Genomic DNA, 26,109 nt, shown 5'->3' on the forward strand with positions numbered 1-26,109 from the left:
CTGGCTGCCAATAAGCTACCAAGCCAAGTCTAAGGTCATAGAATCATAGGGTTGGAAGAGGCCTCCAAGACCATTGACTCCAACCTGCTCAGTGCAGGAAGGAAGCCTGATTCCCAGGCAGTCTCCCATCCAAGTACTAACCAAGACTGACCCTGCTTAGCTTCCGAGATCAGACGAGATCGGGCGCATCCAGCCCTTTTGTGTTCTTGTTAACATATAAAGCTCTATACAACTTGGGACAAACTTAGGGATTGCCTCACCCCTTATGTCCTCAGGAGGAGCATTTCTGACAGTGCTGCATGCTCCTGAGGTTTGCCTCAGCAGGGCTTGTAATAGAGTGTTTTGTGTCATGGCACCTGCCTTCTGGAACATGCCCCCATTGACACTAGGCAGGCATCTTCAGTCTTGCTCTTTAGATGTGGGCTCAAGACAGACATCTAAAGCCTCCTCATGCAGGTTTTCCCTGAAAGGTGACTCAGCCAGTATGGTTATAGCTAGGACTGTGCATGGACACCTCGCCCCCGATCTGACTCAGAAGCTGCTTCTGCTTCAGAAGCTCGAGCTGATTCGGGGGGGGGGGGGGCTGACCTGTCTCAGCCTATGAAGCTGAAGCTAGGGATGTATGAAACACCTACCTGGTTCCGCACTGGGGCATCTGCGGTGGGGGGGAGGTGCTCCGGAGTTTCGGCTGCGGCTGGGCTGCTGCGGCCGCAAATGGCAGCCGTCATAGAGGCCGCCATTTGTGTCCTTCCAGGCTGCCGTGATAGGCTACGTAAGTATTTATGTAGCCTATCACGGCAAAGAGCAGGGGCGCAAACGGCAGCTGCTACGCCATTTGTGCCCCTGCTCTTTGCCGTGAAAGTCTACATAAGTATTTACATAGCCTATCACGGTAAAGGCAGCTATGCAAATAGTGGCTGCTATGCCATTTGCATGGCTACCTTACCGTGATAGGCTATGTAAATACTTACGTAGCTTATCACGGCAAAGAGCAGGGGTGCAAATAGCATAGCAGCCGCCGTTTGCGCCCCTGCTCTTTGATGTGATAGGCTACGTAAATACTTACGTAGCCTGTCATGGCAGCCTGGAAGGACGCAAATGGCAGCTGCTATGACGGCTGCCATTTGCGGCCACAGCAGCCGGCCGAGACACCAGCCACTGCCGCCGCTGGAGCTGCCGCCACCTCCGCATCTGCCCCAGGTAAGCTTCATCCTGGGGGTATTCTGTGGGGTGGCGGGGGGTGGGAGGCCGTTCTGCCACGGGTTTCGGGGGGCCAAATGCCAGTGCATTCGGCCTCACTAAAATCCATGGCAGAATTCTCCACCATCCCTAGCTGAAGCGAGATTCGGACATCTGAATCCCGCTTCCCCCCCCAAGCGACCCAGCCCCCAGCTCCTTACCTGAGCCCTTGTTGGGGGGGGGGCACCACCACCAGGGTTGCTGCTGCCACTGCTGCTGGTGCCGCCAAGGAAGGTGCTGCTGGGGAAAATGCTGCCTGAGAAAACGCTGCCCGTCACAGCCCGCCAACCTCTGACAGGCACGAGGGCAGGAGTCGCCTTCTAACTGCCCTCTCTCCCTTCCTTGGAGGGCACCTGGCTGGAGGACGACGCCTGCCTTTGCTCAATTCTTCATGGGTTCCTTGCTTGTGAGGAGCCTGTGAAGGCTTGAGTCAGATGGGGGAGGCAGGAGTCGCCTTCCAACGGCACTCTCTCCCTTCCTTGGATGGAGGGAAGGCTGCCCGGTTGAAGACTAACTCTTGCCAATGAGGGCGGGCCACCGCCGCTGCCACCACCAACTCCTAGGCCTGCTGGATGCGCGCCAGCAGCCATCTTGTTCCAGGGAATGGGGGGAGCTATTTTCTCCTGTTTTTATGCCGTGGCTGCACCCACGAGTGGCAGATTCATGATTTTTCTGGTTCAGTCCACGAAGGCAGATGTGCTCTGTTATTGGATGGTGGTTTGCGGGATTTGCTCTGCAAAAAATAATATCAGATCAAGAGGATCCATGACAAGGACCCATGCTTTTGCACCGTGGCTGCACCCATGAGTGGCGGATCTGTGATTTTTCTGGTTCAGTCACAGAGGCAGATGTGCTCTGTGATGGGATGGTGGTTTTGTGGGTTTCCCTTTTAAAAATCATATGAAATCATGATGATCCCCTTTGATTTTATGGATGCTCGTTTTACCCAGTTCCATAGCATGAGCTTTCTTCTCAGCTTTGTTCTACCAAAGGAGAGTGGGAAGGGTTAAGGGTTCCCCTGCCGTGCCTGGAAGAGACTGGGGCAGTTGCTCCCTGTGGCTAGGATTGCCATGGAGTTTCCCCTTCAGGTCCCGTCCCATCTTGCTGCTGTTGCTGCCATCACTGGACACAGTGGCAGCTTGTGAGGGCAGCGGGAGGCTGCTCAATTATCAGGCGGCTCATGCACCTTAATAGATTATCTTGCGCCCCCCTGGGGTGTGTGCACCCCACTTTGGAGACCACTGCTCTAGCCAAATAGTGTTCTGACAGTCCTCTCCATTCCAGTAACATCACCTCTCTCACAATGAGCAAACAGGCTGATTCACAGCAAAGCTCCCTCCCTCCTCCTCCTCCCTCTCCTCTCCCCTTCCCCCACCTCTCCCGGTGGCCGGATCTCTCTCAGATTGATACATTTGGTGCCTCCATATCTTCTCACCTTCCCCCTCCCTCCTCCTCCTTCTCCTTCTGCCCCTCTGTGTGATCTTTTAGAAGTTGATACATTTTGGAGACAGCCTGTCTAGGCTGCTCAGAAGGCATAAGAAGATCTCCGAATACACAAGGCGGACAAGATGCTTCATGGAGGAGCCACTTCACTTTGGGGTGCTTCAGTGCTGGTCTGACCTGCTTCGTATCACAAGGCATCTCCGAATCAGCCCACTTCACCTTATTTGGACTTCATACCAAGGCAGTGCACAGCCTTAAATTCTATGCATGTGCAATATCAAGGTGTATCTTGCGAGCTGTAGTTTGGAATCCCATAATGTGGCATGATGTCATGCGTCCCGACATGTACCCCACCCCTGATTGGTTGCTTTAAGTCAATATACACAGAAAGAAGTGGCATGGCTATAAGCTTGACAGAGAGATGAACTTGCTTGTGAGCCCCATGACTGGTCACATGAACAAGATCCAACTTGAATCATGATGTGTCCCAACCCCCTCCCCCAAGGCTTCACTTCACTGCAGATGAATTTGCCAAATTCCATATACCAATGGGTTGAAGTGATTAGGGAGATACTCATGTGGGGACATTGACTAGCACTCATGCATCTGGCTACCTGGCATCTCCAGGTAAGGCTGTAAAAACTCCTGCCTGAAACCCTGGGAGCCACTCCCAGTCAGCGTCGATATGAACCTAGATGGGCAAATGGTTTGACTCAGTATAAGGCAGATTCCTATGTTCCTAAGTATGCAAAAGTTGACCAGGGTAAACAACCACATCCGACACAGGTTGGATGTTAAAGTTGGCAGACTGAGTTTATGTATCTTGATTTTCCAAAGGAATGTTTATGGACCAGAGACTACTGACAGTATCTAGGTTAGGGTTTGAATATGTTGATTTCCCTGTTTTAAATAATAGCATCTTAATGTGACTCTGAGTGTCTTGAAGCACAAGCACTTTCTGGTAGCAAATTGGAGGAGGGGAAGCTAAAATTGGGTTTGCTTGAATTATTTGTGCACAAACTAACAAAGAAAGCCAGACAAGCAATGTAATCTATGCATGTTTACTTGTGTTCAATGGCACTTATTTCCAGGAAAATGTGCTTAGTACTGCAGCCTTGAAATGGGGGGGGGGGAGCGAGCGAGAGAGAGCGCGCTTTACGACAATGGAATGAGAAGCACTTTGGAGTATTATGCAGATTTTCATGGAATTGGCTTTCATCCACCAGGGACACAAGAAGCAAGATAAGCAGAGTGTAGCGAACCTTTAAAAACTGGTTTTCAGTGCTTGAAAGGAACATACTTCTGGGTGGCATGGGGGGAGTAGAACTGAATGTCATCAACCTGGCAGGGGCTGCTCAACCAATGGGAGAGGCTTGTTTTCCACACCTGTCCAGGAGCCCCACTGCTACTACATTATTATGAATGGAGACCAACTAATTTTCCCTATGTGTGCAGATTTCCCCAAAGAAACCATAATCCCCGGTTCTCCAGTGCAGCATCAGTGCAGCTCCCCACCCCCACCCCAATTTCACTGCATCCCAGCAATCTGCTGCGGAGTTATTGTTCCCACCCCATTTTTCTCATTTGTGCACTTTTGCCTATTGCTTTCAACCTCCCCCCCGCCTTTCTCCTTCTTCCTGCTCGCAATGTGAAGCTCCTGTAAACCTGAAAGAGGACAAGGGACTTTAAATAATAATGGAGAAATTACTTCTACAGAATGTCAAAGAAGCACAACATCACACTAGTGATTTAAGAGAGCAAAGGAGAAGTGAAAGAACGCAAAGGGCGAGTTACTGAAGTTAGCCTTTAACCCTTTCACTGCAGGAGAATGAGATTTATTTCTTAGTTCTGAGTAAACAGACGGGGGGGGGGATCTGTTAAAGATTAGAAGTAGGCTACCTAAGGTGATTGAGTGTCCCCACTACTCAGTTACTGGCGATTTTCTCAATGGGAATGGGAAAAACTACTTCCACTGGGGAAACAAGAGGGATGAGGCATCCCACCTCCTTGACCACGTCACTGCCAGGTCACAGAGGCATGCCTAGGATTTAATGTGAGGGGGACATGGCACTTTGTGGTAAAACCACCAGGGAGCCGCTTTCAGTAAAAAAAAAAAAAAAAAAGCAGAGTGAAAGGAGTTTCAGAAAATGCAGCTTTTTAAGAGGGAAGCGGCTGGTTGGCAGTGCACTGGTGATGACGTCATCTGCCGTGAAGGAACTCAAACTGCTCTAACTTCATACTAAATCACTCATGAAGACAGCCCCCGAGATTCCTAGTTTTAGATTTTGAACTTCATTTTCTGAATGTAATGTTTTGCTTTTTGGATTATGTGTTTATTTTTTATTCTATATGCACATGCTCAACATGTCCTTTTCACATTATTTATATCTGTACTCATCATGAGTATTATTACCACTGGGCCTCTATTTCAGAGATTCCATTGCCTTATTGCAGGGGTGTAGAAGGAATGGCTTGTGGGCCACAGTCAGCCTGCCAAGCCATTTCTGGCAGCACACCAAGCCATCTGCTGCCAAAAAAGGTATGGCGGCACTGCCTGGGGTTTCCCATGATAGTAAGACAACCCCTTCCTTAACACTTGTGCTAGTCAGGTTATCCCTTCTCTTATCTCCAATCTCTCATCAAAGATCAGAGACAAGGAAGGAATTCCCTTGCTAGGCTTATTATTTTGACAACACTTAAGAGAAGGGTTGTAAAGTATTTTGCACAAGAAGAAGGAGAGCCAGGGCCTGCAGGAGAAGCTGCCACCATTGGGGAAGAGGCGTGCCTGCTGCTGCTGGGCCTGCTGCCGCCGCCACCGCTGCCGCCACCACCAAAACCAGGCCTTCCCTGCGGACTTCTGCCTGGCAGACCACCAGTCCCTGCAGGACCAGGCCCCCAGGTACCGAGCCAGCTGTGCTGCTTCCACCTGCCCCTTCCTGGAGGGGCTACATAAGCTGGCTGGCTGAGGTGGCCTGGGAGAGCCAGGGCCTGCAGGAGAAGCTGCCACAATTGGGGAGGAGGCCTGCTGCTGCTGCTGCTGCTGCTGCTGCTGCTGCTGCTGCTGCTGCTGCTGCTGCTGCTGCTGCTGCTGCCGCTGCCGCCGCCGCCGCCGCCGCCGCCAGGCCTGCTATTGCCGCCACCGCCAGGCCTGCTATTGCCGCCACCACCATCACTACTGTGGACTTCTGCCTGGCATTATTTTTAAGGGGATTTTTAATTTTTTTTTTTTGTTTGTGTTTGTGTTTTTTTTAATTTCTGGGGGATTTTGTTGTGTTCTTAGGGGTGGGTAGCCTGCCTGATAGGTGGGAGCGAGGGGGCATGTGTCCACCTGATGGAGGCAGTGGGGGGAGTGTTGGGGGCCAGAACATACCGAGGCTGGGCGGCAGGTGCTGGGGGAGTGCTAGGGACAGGCCATGCCAGGTAAGGGGAACAAGGGAGAGATGTGTAGTATCTGTCCCCTGCTCTGGGCCTGTCCAGAGCCAAAGGATGGCTGGGGGAGGTGTGACTCCATCTTCTGGCCTTCGTTTGCTGCTCTGCAATGCCAGGTCTGTTACCCAGAAAACCTCCCTCATCTATGACATCATCCTGGATGAGGGTGCAGACCTGGCATGTGTTATGGAGACCTGGCTGGCCGAGACTGCTGCTCCAACCCTTGCAGCCATGTGTCCAGCTGGATTTTTGTATGCACAGCAGCCGAGGGCTGGGGATAGGGGAGGGGGAGTGGCTGTTATCTACCGAGAGTCCTTGGGCTTCACCAGACCCCCTCTCTGGGAGACAAAGGTTGCTGAGTGCATGTACTGGAGGTTGGGCCGAAGGGCAGTCTGGGGATTCTGCTTGTGTACCGTCCACCCCGCTGCACGACTGACTCCCTGGCCGAGGTGCTTGAGGTGGTCTCTGATGTGCGTGTACAGTCCCCTAACTTATTGGTGTTGGGGGACTTCAACGTACATTCGGAGGCCATCCTCACAGGAGCACCTCGGGACTTCATGGAGACCATGGCTTCCTGGGAGCTGCACCATATTCTAACAGGGCGCACCCATGTAGCCGGTCATGCACTAGACCTTGTGTTTGTTTCTGGAGAAGTGGGGAGTGATCTGGAAGTCGGGGGTATATCCACCACCCCCTTGTCATGGTCAGATCACTATCTGGTGACGTTGGACTTCTCAGTTCCACAACCCCTCCGCAGGGGTGGAGGACCCATTAAAATGGTCTTCCCCAGGTGTCTTATGGATCCAAATGGATTTCTGAACGTGCTTGCGGATTCTCTGGGGCACGCCAACGGCCACTTGGTCGAGTCCCTGGTGGGTGGCTGGAATGCCGCAATCACTGGGGCATTAGATTGGGTGGCTCCGAAATGCCCTCTCCCCCTGAACAGGGCTCAGACTGCATCGTGGCTCAGTCCGCGGTTACGAGCTCTGAAACAGGAGGTGAGACGGCTAGAGCGTTGGTGGTGGAAGTCTTGCTCCAAAGACAATCAGACATGGGCTAGAGCTGTATCTTCAGCCTATCACGTGATGGTGAAGGCAGCAAAAAAGGAATATTATGCTGCCTCTATCACGTCTGCAGAGTGCTGTCCCAGGAGGCTGTTCCAAGTGGTCCGGAGCCTGGTCGGTCCTGTGGCTCCTGAACCACTGGAGCATTCTAAGGCCTCCTGTGAGGCCTTGGCAAGGCACTTTGCAGATAAAATTGATCAGATTAGGAGTCTTACTCTGCACGCTGTGGATACAGTTAGTGAGCAGGAGGCGGCCTGTGGCAAACGGGTTTTGTGGCATCGGTTCCAGCTTCTTCCTCCTGATGAAGTGGACAAGGTGCTTTCATCTGTAAGGCCGACCACCTGCTTACTTGATCCTTGCCCATCTTGGCTCATTATGGGCTGCAGAGAGAGACTGGGTGAGGAGATCAGGGTGGTGGTGAACGCCTCCCTTGAGGAGGGAGTGATGCCATCAGCCCTCAAGGAGGCAGTGGTAAGACCGCTCTTAAAGAAGCCCTCCTTGGATCCCCAAGTTCTGAACAACTTTTGCCCAGTCTCAAATCTGCCATTTTGGGGCAAGGTGATTGAGCGGGTGGTGGCGATGCAGTTGAAGGCACACTTGGAAGAAGCTGATTATCTAGACCCATTTCAGTCGGGCTTCAGGCCTGGGCATGGGACAGAAATGGCCTTGGTCACCTTGGTGGATGATATGAGGAGGGCTCTGGATAGGGGTGAATGCTCCTTCCTTGCTCTCCTCAACCTCTCAGCGGCTTTTGATACCATTGACCATGGTATCCTCCTGGACTGCCTGGAGGGGTTGGGCACTGGAGACACCGTATTGCGGTGGTTCCGGTCCTTCCTCTCCGGCAAGTACCAGAGGGTAGCACTGGGAGAGGAGGTTTTGGACCCATGGCAACTCACTTATGGGGTGCCACAGGGTTCCATCTTCTCCCCAATGCTATTTAACATCTATGTGAAGCCGCTGGGGGCTATCATCAGGAGGTTTGGGGTGCGGTGTCATCAATATGCGGATGACACGCAGCTCTACCTCTTGTTCAAATCTTCACCAAGGTTGGCTGTAGGATCCCTGTCCAAATGTCTGGAGACAGTGAGTGGCTGGATGGGGAGGAATAAGCTGAAGCTGAACCCTGACAAGACTGAGGTACTTTTGGTGGGAGACAAGAGGAGGCTGGGGGATGTTGACCTGGTGTTGAATGGGGTACAGCTACCCTTGAAAGACCAGGTCCACAGCCTGGGGGTCATTTTGGACTCCCAGCTGTCCATGGAGGCTCAGGTGTCAGCTGTGAGCTGGACAGCGCTGTACCAACTCCGTCTGATATGGTGGCTGCGCCCCTTCCTTCCCGACCATCTGCTCCCATTGGTAGTACATGCACTGGTCTCCTCTCGTTTAGGCTACTGTAATGTGCTCTATGTGGGGTTACCCTTGAAGATGGTTCGGAAGCTGCAGCTGGTACAGAACACGGCGGCTCGCCTGATTAAAGGCAGCCGCCAGCGAGATCACATCACTCCAGTGCTGAAGGAGTTGCACTGGTTACCAGTTGTTTTCCGGGCCAAATTCAAGGTGTTGGTTTTGACCTTTAAAACCCTATATGGTTCCGGCCCAGCCTATCTTAAGGAGCACCTCCAGCAACACCAGACAGGCCGCTTAACAAGATCAGCCTCGGATGGCCTTCTCTCTGTCCCATCAGCCAGGACAGCTAGATTGGTGGGGACGAGGGAGAGGGCCTTTTCTGTGGTGGCCCCCACTTTGTGGTAGGGATGTATGAAAGGCACTTACCTTTCACGGATTATGTTTATGGTTGGGGGGGAGGCATTCCATACACGCGTTGTTTTTTTTTTTTAAAGAAGTCAGCCGTGAAAGGTTATGTAAACATTTACGTAGCCTATCACGTTTTTTTTAAAAAAACCTAGCTGTGATAGGCTACGTAAATCTTTACGTAGCCTATCACGTGTTCTTTTTTTTTTAAACTGGAAATGGCGTTGGCGGCAGCCAGTTGGAAGACCAGCTGCCGCAGCCGCCACCGCCAAACCGCCGCCAGAGCCGCTGCCGCAGCTGCCACCACCAGGAAGATCCGCCCAAGGTAAGTCTCATCCCGAGGGGGGGGGTAGCAGGCCATTCCGCCACCGATTTTGGGGGGCTGAATGCGCTGGCATTCGGCCTCCCTGAGATCCGTGGCAGAATTTTCGTACATCCCTACTCTGTGGAACTCCCTCCCTAGGGAAATCCGCCATGCCCCCTCTTTAATGAGCTTCTGCCATGCATTAAAAAAGTGGTTGTTCAGGCAGGCATTTGGGGTGGGTTAGGGTATTTTAGAAAATGTTTTCATTGTAGAATTTTATTGTTTTAAACTGTTTTATTATATGCTGTACATTGCCCAGAGTGGCTGAGTGACCAGCCAGATGGGCGATTAATAAATTTAGTAATAATAATAATAAAAAGAAATGTTCTAGAAATTCTTAATAATATTTATAATGTTGCAAGTCATGAAGGACAGATATCCTGCCCAAGGGGCCAGCTGTAGTTGACCTTGGAAATAAGGTTAGAAGAAACAGACTTTCTGTGTTTTCTTAAGTATATAGAGATTTGGTTAATCTGGTTTTTGAAAGAGTAATCATATAATTCAGATATAGCCACAATTATAATAATGAATATTCTGTTACTGTTTACATTGCTTATAGCACAGCAGGGTTTAAACTCCTGATGTAGACTATCAACTATGAAATACATTCTTTTTCTCATTACAGTTTCTGCTGTGTGGAGTATGCGGAATACTGTGTGCCAAAAAAAAATCAGGACTTATCGTAAGTTTTTGCATGACTTACCATATGTATCACTAGGTGAAATGCAAACCAATGTGTATCATGAACTCTTTATTGCCAGGTCCCCATGTCATCTCCACAATGAGGATGGAGAAGGTTCCTTGGGAAAGGTAGGTACCTTTTCCTCTAGGATATCTTCAGGAAATGGATCAGGCAGATTACACAATCTGCATTGATCCTGATAGAGCCAGTGTTAAACACATGGACAGATGGGAACCCAGTGCAGGCCGAATCATTCTGTATGTCTGGATTGTGGGGATCAGAAGAGCTAGATGTAATATATGCCCATTTACCTTATTTAAGGGGGAAAGGTGGACCTACTGAAGCTTCAAAGGTTCCTAAGTGAATTGGTTAACTGCTTATAGTACACCCCCATGTCCACCACAGAGTAATTGAAATATTGGATAAAATAAAGCATGTGAATGTGAAACACAGTATTTATAAGCTGACGGAGGGATAGGCAGGATAGAGATGGGGAGGAGAGTTTCTGCCCTCCCTTGCCTTTATCTTCTATCCATCATCCTGCAGGTCTCCACACGTAGGTCATCAAGCAGCAGGTCTCTCAGTATGGTTGTCAGAAGGACCAACCCCTGGTTGTTTCCACTATTGAAACAACCCTATTCAAGATATTTGGTAACCTAAAGAGTCTCTAATGGTGGTAGATACATTTGGTTTCTCTGAAGAACCCCTTCATTAACATCTCCATGTTTTCACATGGAGAGTCGATGTCACTAATAGGATTTGGACAAGCAAGGAAAAGATGAGAAATTTCACTGGGTGGAAAGGGCAGGGCAGAAAGGAATATAGTCCTCCTCTGCTCTTATTTTCTCTCCTCTGCTCTTATTTTTCTCCTCTTCCTCTTCAAGCATTTGATTATCCCCATCAGATAATCCCATGGTAGTAATGTGATTTCTCTTGTCTCCTACCAGATGATACTTTTCTCAGCCTGCTGTATCTGTGGACTAATTGGAGGAATATTAAATTTTCAGTTCCTTCGAGCTCTGACCAAGAAATCCTCAGCTCTCTATCCATTACATGTTACCTCCATGTCTCTTGCATGCATTGGAATTGGGGGCTGCACTCTTTCTTCCTGGCTCACTTGTCGGCTAGCCAGCTATGAGCAAAGAAGAATGTTTTCAGAAAGGGAGCATTCACTGCATCACTCCCATGAAATGGCTGAGAAAGTAAGTTGGGCATGTTTCCTGATCTGCAGTGTTTCTTCCAAAACAACTCTGTATTCTAATATAGTCAGTTGGTAGTAGGGAAGAATTCAATTTTCAGCTTTACAAGTCACTGGGAAATGAAAATACTTCTATTTGGTCTAAGCTTCATTCTGATATGGAAAGCTTTTTTTTTATACTATATCCTTTGCAGTACACCCATTTGAATAAAATGCATCCATTATCTACATTATTCCATTGTATAACTTTATCCAAATGCTTTGCCGCTAAATATAGCACTTCCTAAAGAACCGAATGGCTGCTTATTTAATGGGTCTCTCTATATATGCACCTCACCGCATGAAAATGTTAAATTATTTTCCATTCCCTGTTAAATAGTTTGCAAAATAGGGACTTACCAAATACTAAAATGCTGTAGGTCAAGCCACACAATTAACTGGCCCCTGTAACTGTAGATGTTGCTGGATTGCATCACATCAGGCTGCAGATGGGGAGTCAAATGTCCCGCCACATTTTCCTAGAGAATACAAAACCTGCCTATCAGGGAGAAGGTTCTCCCTAAGCCTTACCTGACACATTAGGGCCAGAACAAACATTACTTTAAATGTGTGCCTGCCTGGCATCTATGTCTCTTCACCTTTTTTACTTGAGATAGGGACACTGGGCCTGATCCAGATCTTAAAAGCCCCCCTACTCCCCAAACTAGGGTTCTGATCCAGATTGGGGGCCCTGGACCTACTCTAGAGTAAAAATGAAGGGGAAAAGATGCAGGTGCTAGACACACATTTAAAGTACTGCCTCTTTTGGCCCTTAGTTTGGAATGTGCAAGGTCTTCCTATCAAGAGAGAGCATTCAAGCATCTGATCTCCAACATGCAATCTAAAGTGGTACAGTCCAGCAACAGACATATTGCATAAGGCTGCTGATTGTGTGTTTTGTCTTGAAGTATTTAGTGAAGCATCTACATTTGTGCAGTTTTGTATATTTTATATTGATATACAGTAACCTATGTGCATATGTTTGTGCTTTATTTATAACTTTTATATTTACATTAGAGATTGAGGGGTATTGAGATAACCGACCTGCCCAGCTGCCCAGTGGTTCCCCCGACACCAGAGTTACCTCCAAGGTATGCTGACTTCTAGGGAGCTACAATGTTTTTTATGTCACTGTAGGAAGTTTTTCTTCCATGAGAGATGCATAATTGATCTTGGTTCATGCTTTGAGATCAGTCCCAGAAGTCTTCACTCATGAATGGTACTTCTAGGAAATGCTACATAAAACTCTACATAGTGTGATGCTAGAGCTGGAAATATGTTTTTCACTTAAAATATTAACCCCTTGTTATTGGCATCCAAATAGTATCTGCTGGATGTACCTATAAATTGACTTGCACCTTCTCTAATCAGCACTTTCCCATCTAGATTCACACTGTTCATACACATAATTATGGTTACAGGGTCATGAGGAAAAATTTCAGTTAAAGAAGTGGCTCTCAAGGTTCATAATGAATTAGAAGTGCAATTCAAATAGCTAATTTGGTTAATGTGAAAGAACTGAGAATCGAGACTTTTGCTTGCTAGCAGACCAAGGTTACACAATTATTGTTAAATGATATATTGCACTTTGCATTGAGAAGTGCATTACAATCCTTAATTCATTCATCCTTACAACTCTCCCATGAGGTGGTTTATTAGGAGCTTGTTTACGTAGTCTCTTATCCTGCCTCAACGACCTCATTTTGAGTTTGAACTAGTTTATACAATGAAAAGGTATATCTGAGACAGAAGCAAGTTACAATAACAATAATAACAACGCAAAAAAGGGGGGAAAGAAAAGGAAAAGACAGGGTGGAAAGGATTTAACACATCCACTTCAAATATATATGTTAATATATGCAGACCGTGTATCTAAATAAGCATCCATACAAAATTGTCGGCTATAGGAGATGTTCAAATGTAGCAAGAGCAGTAAGAACTTCAGTCCACTGATAGGTCTTATGGTGGATGTTTATCCTTCCAAGCTTGAAGTATATGTCTCTCAATATCTACTTTGTTGACCATCAATTAATCCCCACATCACAGGGATGTAATTTAAAAATTACATGGACATCTGCTATTATCACAGATTTTTCAAGAAAAAAAATTATATGAGCAATGACTTCCAACCAAAAAGAAACCACTACAGGACATGCCCATATCATGTTTCAACGAGGCATTGTCTTAATTATATTGCCAGCATCTGGCAGAGCTAGCCAGCTTCTTCTTCTGTCGGTGTCCGATATACATGAAATATCTATTTTTGTTGAATCAGCCTCCGTTTTAAATCTACAGAAATAGTACACATGGAAGCTAGGGCAGCTTTCCATTGACTAGACTGTATAGAGCATTCCAAGTCCTTATTCCATTCCTCTCTGACAATCTGAACATCTACTTTACTACATTCCAAAAGACTTTTATAAATAACTATGGTAGGCTTAGGCTTCTGTAAAGAACCAATTAATTCCTCCAACAATGTAGGAAGTGTTGAAGCACTCATCACTGATGGGCTATATATAGACTCCAACAAATGATGCAGCTAAATGTACTGTCAATTAGCACTAGCCAGTAAATGATATCTAATCTGCAATACTGAAAATGGTAACAAAAATCCATCATGTGATACGATTAACTGATCTACAGTATGAATTCCACTATCAGCCCAACTCCTCCACATAAAAGGATGTCTGTTTTCAAAACTGGATTCTCCCATAAAGTTCATTTCACATGAGAATGAATATGGATCAAACTGCAGCTGACAAGACATTGCATTTCAAGTCTCTCTCATTGCTAAATGGTTAATGGAGCCATTTCTTTCTTTTTAATATACCTAGATCCTAAAGCCATCCAGCCAAAAAGAGGCGCCAAATAATTTGACACCAAAACATCCCATGGAGGAGCATTAAAAGAAAAAAAATAGTTTTCCAATTGTTAGTGCGGAAATGCATAGAAAAATAATCCTCTTGTGGATTGTGATGATGACAGTACTCACAATTCACAGTAAAAACACTGTAACTTGGAAGGAAGTGACCTGGGGTGTAGGACTAAAATTCCCTGGTGCAATGTATTGGCAATGGAAATGAGGCCAACGAGAAAATATTGATTTTTGACAACAGCCCCACATTTATAACCACTGATATATGTTCCATTATTTCTGCTGTAAACAAGCTCCATAATTGCAATTTTATAAATGGGGAAACTTAAACTGATATAGTGACTTGGGTGACTCTTGAGATTGCTCAAGCGTCTTGGGTTACTCCAAGATGTGATTTTCTGGATGATATAGGCTTTCACAACATTCACTGGCTGCTTAATAGCTAATGGGATGTGAGTTTACTCATCTCACTCTGTTTCCCAGCAGACAGGTGTCTACATCACCACACACCCACCTCAACCGACATTATCTGGCACCCTATCTGGAAATCCCAGCAGAGACCAAGGTATAAATGATTGTGGAGATTGAACTGCCATCTCTTTCATAATTCAAATGTATGCTCCATATCTTTCTTAGAGTGCAATAAAGCTAGGGACAGGACCGGCATACAGGAAGAAACTGCTTGGGGAAGCCATTTTTGCAACTACTTGTCATAGAAGAGGCATCCCCTACACTGTCTTTGTCCCTGTGCTATCTGCTATCTAGGAACATCAGTGGATGAAGGAAGGTCAGGGGCCCTAATGCTGTAAGGAGGCATGGAACAACTAGGAAGGGGATCCCAACAGTACTGGGAGTGAGGGTCCAAGGAGTCAATACGTCCAAGTCTAGGTGTGACGTGTAAGTGGGTGAGCCACAACAACCCATCAGGACCTGGGAAGAACTGGAGCTCAAGGGCTACCATAAAAAGGTGAAAGCCAAGTAAAAGTTCCAATGAGAGAGAGAGAGAGCTGTTTGACCCAAGATCATTGTGATTTATTTATTGTTTTATTGCTTTTTGTAGTTTAAAATTTTGTATACTGCCGTAAAGGCAGCTTCTTAAATACATAAATAAATAAAAGCTACAAAGCCTGGAGGGAGGTGCTGTGAAGGCCAACCAGGCCATCGGCTTCATGATCTGTTGCAGGGCTGTGGTTGGCGAATGGCTATGGTTGGCATCGGTGAAGAAGCTTCTGCTGCTCTTGTGCGTAACATAACTTTCATTTTGTGGCTGAACAATGTCTAATCTCTCATGCAATCACCTTTCATTCTGTCATGTCATATTATGGGTGTATATGCGTGTAGTCCCCCTAAATGTTGGGCCGGGTAAGCAACCTAAGACCTGGGGGATGAATTCTGCCACAGCTCTCTGCCTGTCATGGCAACTCACCCACAGGCTGATTATTCTGGGGGAAAGCATTCCTTGAGTTGAAAGTAAAACTAACATGGGCCAGATGTGAGCTACAGTTGGTACATTGCTTAGATATGTACTAGATACTTAGCAACATGTAAAGCCTTTAATTATAACTACCAATTTTAATTCTTACAGGAAATGACAGACAATATGTGTAATGGAGGACCACATCTAATTTATAATGGAAGAGCATACTGAAAGATTTACAGTGTTCAAGGAACAATTATATTCAGGATTTTCTTTAGGGGAAAATAATATAGATGCTACCAACTTTGAGAGAAGGCACTAAAAACATTATGGTTTTTATTTGCAATAATGTCACAGCTCAAAACAAAACAAAACAGCACAGTTGCATCTCCTTTCAGAGGTTTGCTTTGATTTTCTTTCCCATTTTTTGACGATACTTTACTGCATATTTTGAAGATACTCAGTAATTATCACATCTCTAATATTTTCTTCTTTTTTGACTAAGCAAGTTGCCATGGATGTGATAATATTTGAAACTGACTTTTCAGACTCTGCTCAGACTGTCCTTATAAAGATTTTTTGAAATTAAAAACAACAATACAATAACCCACAGACATGAATATGGAAAGGGTTTAAACAATGGATTGCACAATGGCAGGAATGGAAATTAGACTTGAAAGGCTTGCCTTTCCTATGCAGAGTCTAATGAATGAATTATGAGCATGCCACTACAACACTGATGTCTTTGTTTTGAAAGACAGAATGCTTTAAGGATGCCATAAGTCAAAACCTGAACAATGCCTTGCTGTAAAGAAACTGTAAATATTTCTGATTTGTGAAGTATATTTCATAATTTGTTCATAAAAGATGTCAAATAAAATGAAACCTAAAAATGTGATGGTTTATAGTTTTGGTGTTTTTTTTTTAAATAATCTTAGAACAATTTGTGAAACTTAAATGAGAGATAATACACACAAAAATAATTTTGGCTGGTTTGTACCTCTCAATCAGGTTTTAAGGGCTATCCTTAAACCTGATCAAAAGGTACAAGCCAGCCAAAACACTCAGAAGGCATTTAGGGCAGGGAGTCATAATAACCCATGGCCCAGGAGTCACAGGTCACCCCCCGCCCCGGCCTTAACTGTGCCCCTGAGTCTCCTGGCACTGCTGAGAGATCCTCATACAGATTGCTTTTTTCCCCACTGCTGCTACTAGTGAGGAAAAAGCGATCTGCATCAGGATTGCTGGGATGTGTGTGTGTTAGTGTGTTTATGTGGCATGTGTGTGTGCATGCATGTGTGCGTATGTGTGTACATGCATACATGCACATATGTGTGGCCACCAAGCCAGAATCACATGCCCCTCAGGGCTAAAGATGTTTTGGCATCTTTATGGTTTAGGGCGGCTTTATTTTGTCAAGATCCATAGATTATCTCTTTATTGTTTGTGTTTACAAGCTTTACCAAATACAAACCTGTCACCAGAATAAATGCATTAGAAATAAATGTAATACATAAATTCTGCACAGTATAATTCCCTCTAATAGTAAACTCAGGTGCTTGCATGCCTATCAGTTTGGAAGAGAAACCAGGCCACCCAAAAGTAAAATAGTGACTTCTACATTCTGAGGAAACATACTAGAGAGGCAGAAGTACGTAAGTTTGTACATCAAAAGAAAATTACATAAAACACCCCCCCCCCCAGAAAGAAACCTGTGCACTTACAGAATGGCAGTGGCAGTTGAGCCTAGAAAGGGAGAGGGAGAGGAAAGGATCTAAAGAAACCCCATCTCAGGCAGACCCCTGTGAGTCTTCCAATCAAGTCTAGGGCTAAGAGCAATTGGGACATGTAAAGATTATGTATCAACTGCCAGGGTAGGGGGTGTGGAGAGGGAAAATGGAGGGCAGAGAAAGAAAGAAAATTGACCTGCTCATGACACCTTATAGTAAGTAAACTGGAGGGAAGTTAAGGGTGGGAGGCTGCCTTTCCAGTCTCCAGAACCATGTGGCCACTACTATGTAGCTATAAAATACTCAGAAGGCTGGCAGCCTTCAAGAACAGCAGCAGCAGGCCTTGGGTGGCTGAGGGTATTTTTTAAAAAGATATCCATTCTCCCTTATTTCTGAAGATCATTCCCTACTCCCTGAGAGGCTTGAACAACACTGCAAGGCTCCTGCTCCAAGCTCTCTGGATCCATAAACAGAAGCACTTCTGTTAGGCAACAGGGATACACCGCAATGTTTTATTCCAAGGTCCCCCAAACAGGAACCATCTACATCTTATGTTGCCTTGCATTGTTATCCTAAGATGATAACCCCCACCTACACTAACAAGAAATTCCAAGTTGCTTGAGCCACCCACCCTTGCTAACTGTCAGGGCATTCACAGGTCTCCATAGAACTATGGATGCCACCAGTACTTGTATAGAAACGTATACATCCAATCAATGGAGAAGTTGATTTCAGGGTTTGTTTGTTATCCCAGGATACCTGAGTCTGCAAATGCAGCCAATATTTGAGACGTGGTCATGGAAGAACTCCTCCCAACAACTCAGATGAGGGTAAGCAGATTCAATCTAGAGATTACAAGATGACCTCACATCGGGGTTTAGTATACCATTTGATACACATTCCATGGAGTGGCACGGTTGCCTCTGTTTCCATGCAGGGAGACATGGCCAGCCATTCATCAGCATCCAGTAGACAGAGCTTGCCTGTATGTTCTCACTAACCTCTTTATACCAATGGCTGCCTGGATGCCTAAAAAGGGCTACTGTTAAGGTGGAACTGCATGGTTACATAATGGGGATTGGCTTTAGGTCTGAGGTCAAGCACATGCTTTGTATGCAAACAGTCCCAGGTTCAGTCCAGTATTTCTTTGGCCGAGAAAGACTTGTGCCTGAGGCCTTCAAGAGCCTGTCAATCAAAGAAGAGAGTATTTGCTATTTGGCTTGATGGACCAATGGTATGATCCAGTGCAAGGCAGATGCATTTGTTTTTATAGCAGCCTGCTGTCATAAGGGTGTAGGCCTCACCAGCATATTGCATAACCACACAGTCTGCCATAGTCATTTGGGTGATAGGGATGTACGAAATGTACTTACCTTTCCACGGATTATGTTTATGGGGGGGGGGAGGCGTTCCGTCCCTCCCCCCCGGAATCCTCAATGGCTGGCTGTGCTCCGTGGCGGCTCTGCGGAGCAGCTGGCCAGGCCCAGGCCAGAGCCGTCCGCAGCCGGATTTCCAGCTGTGGAGGGCTCTGGGTAAAAAACAACAACAAAAAAACCCCTGCGTACGCAAATGGCGGCGGCTATGGCCACCGCCATTTGCTTTCCTTATTTTTGGCCGTCTTAGTCTAGGTAAATATTTACGTAGACTAAGATGGCGAAAATAAGGGGAACGCAAATAGCATAGCAGGTGCTATTTGCGTCCCTTTTTGATTCGCCGTTTTAGCCTATGTAAATATTTACGTAGGCTAAAATGGCGAATCAAAAAGGGACGCAAATAGCGCCCACTACGCTATTTGCATTCCTCTTTATTTTTGCCATCATAGTCTACGTAAATATTTACGTAGACTAAGACGGTCAAAAATATGGAACACAAATGGCGGCGGCCATAGCCGCCGCCATTTGCGTATGCGGTTTTTTGTGGGTTTTTTTTTACCCAGCCATGATAGGCTACGTAAATCTTTACGTAGCCTATCACGTCTTGAAAAAAAAACAAAACCCACAAGTCTGCAAATGGTGGCGGCGGAAGACCAGCCGCTGCAGCCGCCGGAGCCTCTGCCGCCCAGAAGATCTGCCCCAGGTAAGTCTCGTCCCGGGGGGGATCCGTGGGGGGGCAGGGGGCCATTCCGCCACAGATTTTGGGGGGCCAAATGCACTGGCATTCGGCCTCACCGAGATCCGTGGCGGAATTCTCTGCCATCCCTATTGGGGTGAACGATGTACAGACAGGCATACAGCAACCACAGAGGAGGTGACAACAGTGGTGCTCCTGGTAACATATAGACAGGGCCTTATGTTCCAATAATTTATCTTCAGCTGAAATCCACAATGCAGTAACATGGAGGATTTCTATAAACCCAGTGTCTTAAATTGCTAGATACTCTTAACCAAAGCATCATGGAAAGACGATTACAGTTTTCCTATTTGATCCCAGTCCTAGATGGTGATATTATCCAAAGACACTCTGTTATAGTTGATGCATTTTCCTTTTGGGTAGTCTCTCTTTGTGAAACAGTCAAGTGCAGGGTAAGTGAAACTGATCTCTCAGGGCAGTTTCTCTCTGTTTTGCTCCCTGAAGTAACTTTTCCTGTTTGAAGGATGCTCAACATGTTCTGAGTATTACACGAAGACTGATCGAAAGGGCACATGATGCCGTATCTTCACCTCAGCCATAATGTATAGCAGTGCACCACTCTCCATGTCCTATTTCCAGTCATGTGGGGAAGGGAGAATCTGCACATTTCTGGAGCAGGCTGATAGTAGTGCAGATAGCCTAGAATTGGTAGATGAGTTTTCAGTTGTCTACAATAACCAGGTTTTAAATGCAGGAGTGGGTGGGAATCAGAATTTTGCATGTTCTTCATTATATGGTCATCTGCCCACAAATTCTGCCAGAATCTTCAGGAACATCCAGCATCCTATTTCCCACAGTGGCCAACCAGATGCCTATGGAAAGCCCACAAGCAAGACATTAATGCACTAGCCTTATCCTGCTGTTATTCCCCAGCAACTGGTACTGGTACTGGGGCACACAGCTTTTGAAACCTGGAGGCTGCATTTATCCATAAAGAATAGGAGTAGGGATGGGTGAACTCCCCTGCGTCCTGGTTGCAGGATGCTTGTTGGACTCCTGCCAGTTGCCTGTTCCTGGCAGGTGCATGGCACAAGCCACCAGATGGTCTGCGGGCACCCGGTGAGAGCTCATGGCTCTCTTCCACCCCCTGCATGCCACCATTTTGCACAAAAATCACGGATATATTACAGAAATCATAGTTTCACACAAAACCATGTGTGTATGTCTCTGTGCATGAGAATTTCAGGAAGTAAACACTGGGAGGAGGATGGTTCAGTCTTCCCTTCCTGGTGCGCAGTGGTCCTGACCCAAATCAAAGCAAGCACATTTACTCTAGAGCAGGGGTGCAGAACCTCAGGCTCGGGAGCCAAGTACGACCCTCTGGGGTTCTGATCTGGCCCTCTGGGTTTTTCCAGATAGCTACACCCCCTTTCCGCCAACCAGCGATCTTTTGGTGGCTTTCCAAATTCTGTGCAGTTTTTTCCCATTCTAAAAGGTTGAAATGCCTCTTCTAAGGCTTAGTTACTGGCAATAACAGCTTTAAGATAAAATATGCTGGTATATTTGGTAATTTTTGGTATTTTGGCTTTATCCCTTTTGCCTTCAGCCCTATCCACCACTGGAATGTGATGAGCTTCTTCAAAATGGAATTTGGCTCTTGGACTGAAAGAGGTTCTGCACTCATGCTCTAGAGTAAAAAAAAAAAGGATAGGCCTCAGCTACGCATTATGCAATTAATGTATCATGCCGTTTGATCCCAGTCTGGTAGCCTTCACCACATCTTGTGGTAGGAAATTTCATAGTTTACCTATGGGCAATTGTGAAATTTAGCAAACTGCTGTGACTGTTCTGAATCTCCGACCACCCAGCTCCACTGGATGAGCCTGAGCTCTAGTAGGATGAGAGAGGGAAGACAGCTTCTCTCTATCCACCTTATCCACACCATGCATAATTTTATAAACCTCTATCAAGTCCTCCCCTCTACTCACCTGGAGTTGCTCCAGCCTCCTGATCATGGCATCAATGCTGCAGGTTGGCCATCCATAGACTACAATGACCCAATTTTCTGTTTCTGTTATTTTTGGTCAGGATTCACCCATATCTATATGTGCAGTAATCCTCCCACATTGCTGCTGCACAGGCTTCCTTTGCCAGCATTGCAGCTACAGTGCAGAGTGGTTGTTTTCTGTACAACAGACTATCAGAATCAAGTGTAAGCTTGCTTATGCGGAAAGATGACCTAGCGTACACCGAGGTCATGGATTCTAATGGCACGAATGCTGCTACTGGGCCACGGCCAATCAACCCAAAGTATAATTAAATTGCTTTTTCAGACATTGCTGCCAAGTTCATAGAATATAGACAAGCAGGCAAAGGACTTTGTAATACATCTGTGTGCAGCCTGAAAACCCTTCCAAAAGCAAAACTAGAAGCTGCCAAAAATAATGTTCAGGTGACCATTAAATATAGGAGCATCGGTATATGTGAAATATATTCAGTAAGAATATGACTGAGTACATTCTTATTGAAATAGACTAACTTATCTACTCCTTTACGAGAACTATAAAAAGTGATATTATATTATCTATCATGGCAGAGGCTGGCCTCAGCAGAAAAAAGGTCACCCACTCCAATTTTAGTTGTTCACTGCAAGTACATTAAAATTCAAAGGTGGCCTTGGGGAGATGCTGCAGGTACATGGGCCCAAAGCCCACTCTACTGTCTCCCATCAGGTGCCCAGTGTTGCACTGAACAACTGAACATCAAAGGGTATATCCCCATGACGCTGAACAGACTGATGAGGATTGCTTGGAGATGCCTCCATCATCTTCCATTCAGTTGGAATACTGAACTAAGATCATATGAAGATGAGACTGCAGCCCATTCTTCTTAATGAGCAGCAAAAATCAATCTTAACATGTTCCTTAATCAATCTTCATATGTAGATCTTTTTTAAAATGGTTGCAACACTATTGTCACAAATAGGGTTGCTGGAAAAATCTGAGATGGACTAAAATGAGTTCGGATTTCTAAGAATCCGGCCTGTGGAATCTGCTGCAGACCAGCCTCCTCTGGCCATGCGAGGGTCTGTGGATTTTTGGATCTTTTTTTTTTTAACTTTCCTGAAATTTATGCAAATTTATTCGTAGGAAAACACACACATTTCTACTGAGATATACGTCATCCTGGAAAATATACGTGGGGAAAAGGTGAATGGAATGGGGAACAATATGCTAGATGTTACGTACTAACATAAATTACGCAGATTGTTGTGAACCCTCTTATGGAATTATTTGTGGATTTTTCCACATCCTGGGCGGGGGGGAAGGGATTGAATCCCTCTGTGAATGGATGCCAGAAGGAACAATACCGCACAATCCATGAAACACATATGGGTCAGATTTCACAAAATACAGGCAACCGTAGTCACAAACCTCCTCTTTGAAAGGTCTTGAATTCTATAGACTGAAAGCACAATGATGTGCGCTGCTGATTATTTTGGGTTGGTGGTTTTTTTGTTTGTTTCTGGGAGCTTCTAATCAGAAACAGGAGTCTAAAGTTCTCTTCAACAATACGTTTTGGATATACATGAGCAGTCCTGCCTAAATATGTGAACTCAACTGGAGATGCAGTGTTTGGATAGGCATCTTCAGGTAGGGCAGGGAAAGACCCCATCTGATGCCCTGGAGAGCCACTGCCAGTCAGTGTAGAGCTAGATGGACCAGTGGTAAGTAAGGCAGTTTCCTATGTCCCTTTGTGGATCACAGATACAGCTAGCAGCAATTTAAATAACCGCAGCCACATTTTTTAATTGCTATTATTACTTGAATTCAATAATTGTTGGCTATATATTCAAGGTCCTGTTTCTAAACTTTCTAACCTTTAAAACTTTCATGGCCTGGGATTTGCATACTTCAGAGACTGCCTCTCCACTTGCATGCCCCCTAGACAAATAAATTCTTCTTTAGGGGCCCTACTTCATGTGTCAGATGGCCTTGGCATAAAGCAGTAGCCCTGGGTTTATGGAACAATCTCCTAGGGTGGAGTCACTGATCACTTTTTGGGGGAGCCCTAGGAAGCAGCACAAGGCTTTTCCACACAGTATTTGGTGGCTGTTGGTGGGAGAAAACTACCAGATAGGTGTGATGCTGGTTTTACAAAGATGTTACTGTTATGGGGTCATGTGTGTGTGTGTTCTGATGACAGCTCTCACAATAGAGGGGTGTAAGAAGTGGGATCCTCCAAGAATCTGTATTAGGACCAATGCTTTTTACCTTGTTCATAAATGATCTGGAGTTAAGGGTGAGCAGTGAGGTGGCCAAATTAGCAGGTGACACTCATTGGTCAAGTTGGTAGAAACAAAAGGGGATTGCAAAGAGCTCCAAAAGGATCTCTTCAAACTGTGGGAATGAACATTAAAATGGCAAATGCGGTTCAGCATATGGAAGTGTAAAGTGGTGCACAATGGGGCAATACATCTTAACTTCACAAATACACTGATGAGGGTCTAATCTGACAGTGTCTGATCAGAAAAGAGATCTTGGGGCCATGGTGGATAGCTCATGGAAAACTTCAACCCAGTATGTGGTAGCTCTGAAAAAGGCCAATTCTATGTTAGGGATCATTAAGAAAGGGATTGAAAATAAAACTGCCACTATCACAATGCCTTTATAAAAAATCTATGATGCAGCCACATTTGGAGTACTGTGTAGAGTTCAGGTTGCTGCACCTGGAAAGTATATTGCAGAGCTGGATAAGATGCAGAAAATGGCAACCAAAATGCTGGAACAACCCCCCTACAAAGAAAGGTTACAACATTTGGGGCTAGTTAGTTTAGGAAGAAGGTGAATAACAAAGCATGTGATACAAGTACATAAAATTATGCATGCATGGTATGGAGAAAGTGAATAAAGAGATGATTTTCTCCCTTTCTCATAATATAATAACCCAGGGGATCATCGAATGAAGAGGTATGGAGGTGGATACAGGAAAGATAAAAGGAAGAACGTCTTCACACAGCACATAGTTAAAATAAGGAATTCAATACCATAAAATGTAGTGATGGACACCACTGTAACTTTAAAAGGGGAATTAGAAAAATTTATGGAGGACAAGGCTATTAATGGCAACTAGTCATGATGGCTTATGCTACCTCCAGGATCAAAGGTAGTATGCTGGGGAACAGCACCAGGAGAGGGCTATTGCCCTTATGTCTTGCCTTCTGGTTTCCCAGAAGCAACTGGCTGGTCACTGCGGGAAATAGAATGTTAGATTAGATAGGCCTTTGGTCTGATCCAGAAGTATTTTTATGTTCTTATGATTGTTTTCTGTAATGATATTTGTATGGTGTTTTGTAGCTTTTGTGTCAGGCACTTTAATCTTGGGCATGTCTGAATAGGAATGTAAGTAAATTAAAAAAAAGATCCACAGGTTTACTTGTTACATTTCAAGTAGTGTATGAATCAGTCCAAAAATGGCTTCATAACATTTCAGATAGTTTCAAGCTCCTCCCTGAAAGGGTTAATTAAATACACTAAAATGTGTCAGCATGATTTGAAAAGCTCCCCTTCTGGTGTATATTAACATTTAGACAGGCTGTAGAATATTTATGCCTGCTGATTTATGGAAAATGAGCTGGGAGGTTTCATGAGGCAAGATGGTTTGAATTTTGACGATCAGAAGAAAAACCTTCTGATTATGAGGAACAAATTGGTGCCTATGAAATACGGCTAAAAGCTTTGAATACATATTTATCGTATTAAGATGAATTAGCAACTGCCTGGACAACGGGAGAGTCAAGTTCATTGCAAGGCTTACACAAAGCAATTCATTATCTCATACAGACCAATATTCATATCAAGAACTCTCCTTGGGGCCAGGATTTTTCCTTGCAAAGTTATCTCTAAGCTGTCAGGGCTATCAAGAGCTGAGATATAATTGGATTCTGAGTAATATAACATTTAAAATCTCAGCCAGGTGAGCTTTCCATTTTTAAAGGATGAGCTAGGAATTTAACAATAGCCTCCCTAACAGCCTTACCACCACATGACATATGGCGCATTGTAGAGAGGTTACACCTGACAAGAAAATTGAATATAAGATGCTGCAGTCCTCACTTATCTTCTAAGAGGCTTGCATCTGATCTCAGCTATAGATGCTGCAAAGATAGTCCACACCTATAGTTGGAGGGAAAAGTCAAAGCTTTGCTTTCAGTGAACCAATGCCGCACACAGGGAAAACTGCTGCTGTCTTTCGTGCACAGCCCCATTTCCACCATCTTGTCTCGCAGCCCCATCAGGGGTACTTACCAGAACAGGACTTCTTCCTATTAATAGTATTGATGCAGCTCATTAAAGGCTTTGAGGTAGAAAGGACACTGTCAGGGTTCCCCTTATGACCTACCCCCCCTAAGCAACTCCTTACAGGTCTCTTGCCTCCCTAAGAGTCCCACCCTCCTTCTTTTCAACTTCCCCTTCCCAGAAACGTGAGGTTTAGGCTGTAAACATGGGGTGACTGACACTCTAGACACAGGGTTTAACCACAACAGTTTACTAGTAGATTTAAAGCAAACAAATGACAACTAAAGGTTACACAATAGAGCTGAGTGATACCAAAGGCCTTAAAAGAAAATAAAAGTTGCAAAATGCAAGTTCCTTTACCCTAGCTGTCAGACTTTTCAAGGCTTCTTCTTCTTGCTCACTCTTCAGACTATGCTCTCACTTCAGGCTCTGGCTATCTCTGCTCTTACTGGCTCTCTCGCTCTCTTTATATACCCTCCTCCCTCAAAACCAAAAGTACTGCTTC

The 26,109-nt window shown here is 45.4% G+C and overlaps 1 protein-coding gene across 1 annotated transcript in view; it reads left to right on the forward strand.

The window, feature by feature from the left end:
- The window catches only part of TMEM196 (transmembrane protein 196), a 30,325-nt gene extending 13,923 nt beyond the window's left edge, over positions 1–16,402 (forward strand). The window contains exons 2-6 of the mRNA XM_084858602.1: positions 9,920–9,976; positions 10,924–11,178; positions 12,231–12,304; positions 14,575–14,653; positions 15,674–16,402. Coding sequence (XP_084714728.1) covers positions 9,920–9,976; positions 10,924–11,178; positions 12,231–12,304; positions 14,575–14,653; positions 15,674–15,736 — 528 coding nt within the window. The 3' untranslated portion in view covers positions 15,737–16,402. The remainder of the gene's footprint in view (positions 1–9,919; positions 9,977–10,923; positions 11,179–12,230; positions 12,305–14,574; positions 14,654–15,673) is intronic.
- The last annotated feature ends 9,707 nt before the right edge of the window (positions 16,403–26,109 follow it).

The sequence above is a fragment of the Heloderma suspectum genome, chromosome 5, assembly GCF_057233095.1.
Source record: "Heloderma suspectum isolate Gila_16-S chromosome 5, 16-S_ref, whole genome shotgun sequence".
NCBI classification, from domain to species: domain Eukaryota; kingdom Metazoa; phylum Chordata; class Lepidosauria; order Squamata; family Helodermatidae; genus Heloderma; species Heloderma suspectum.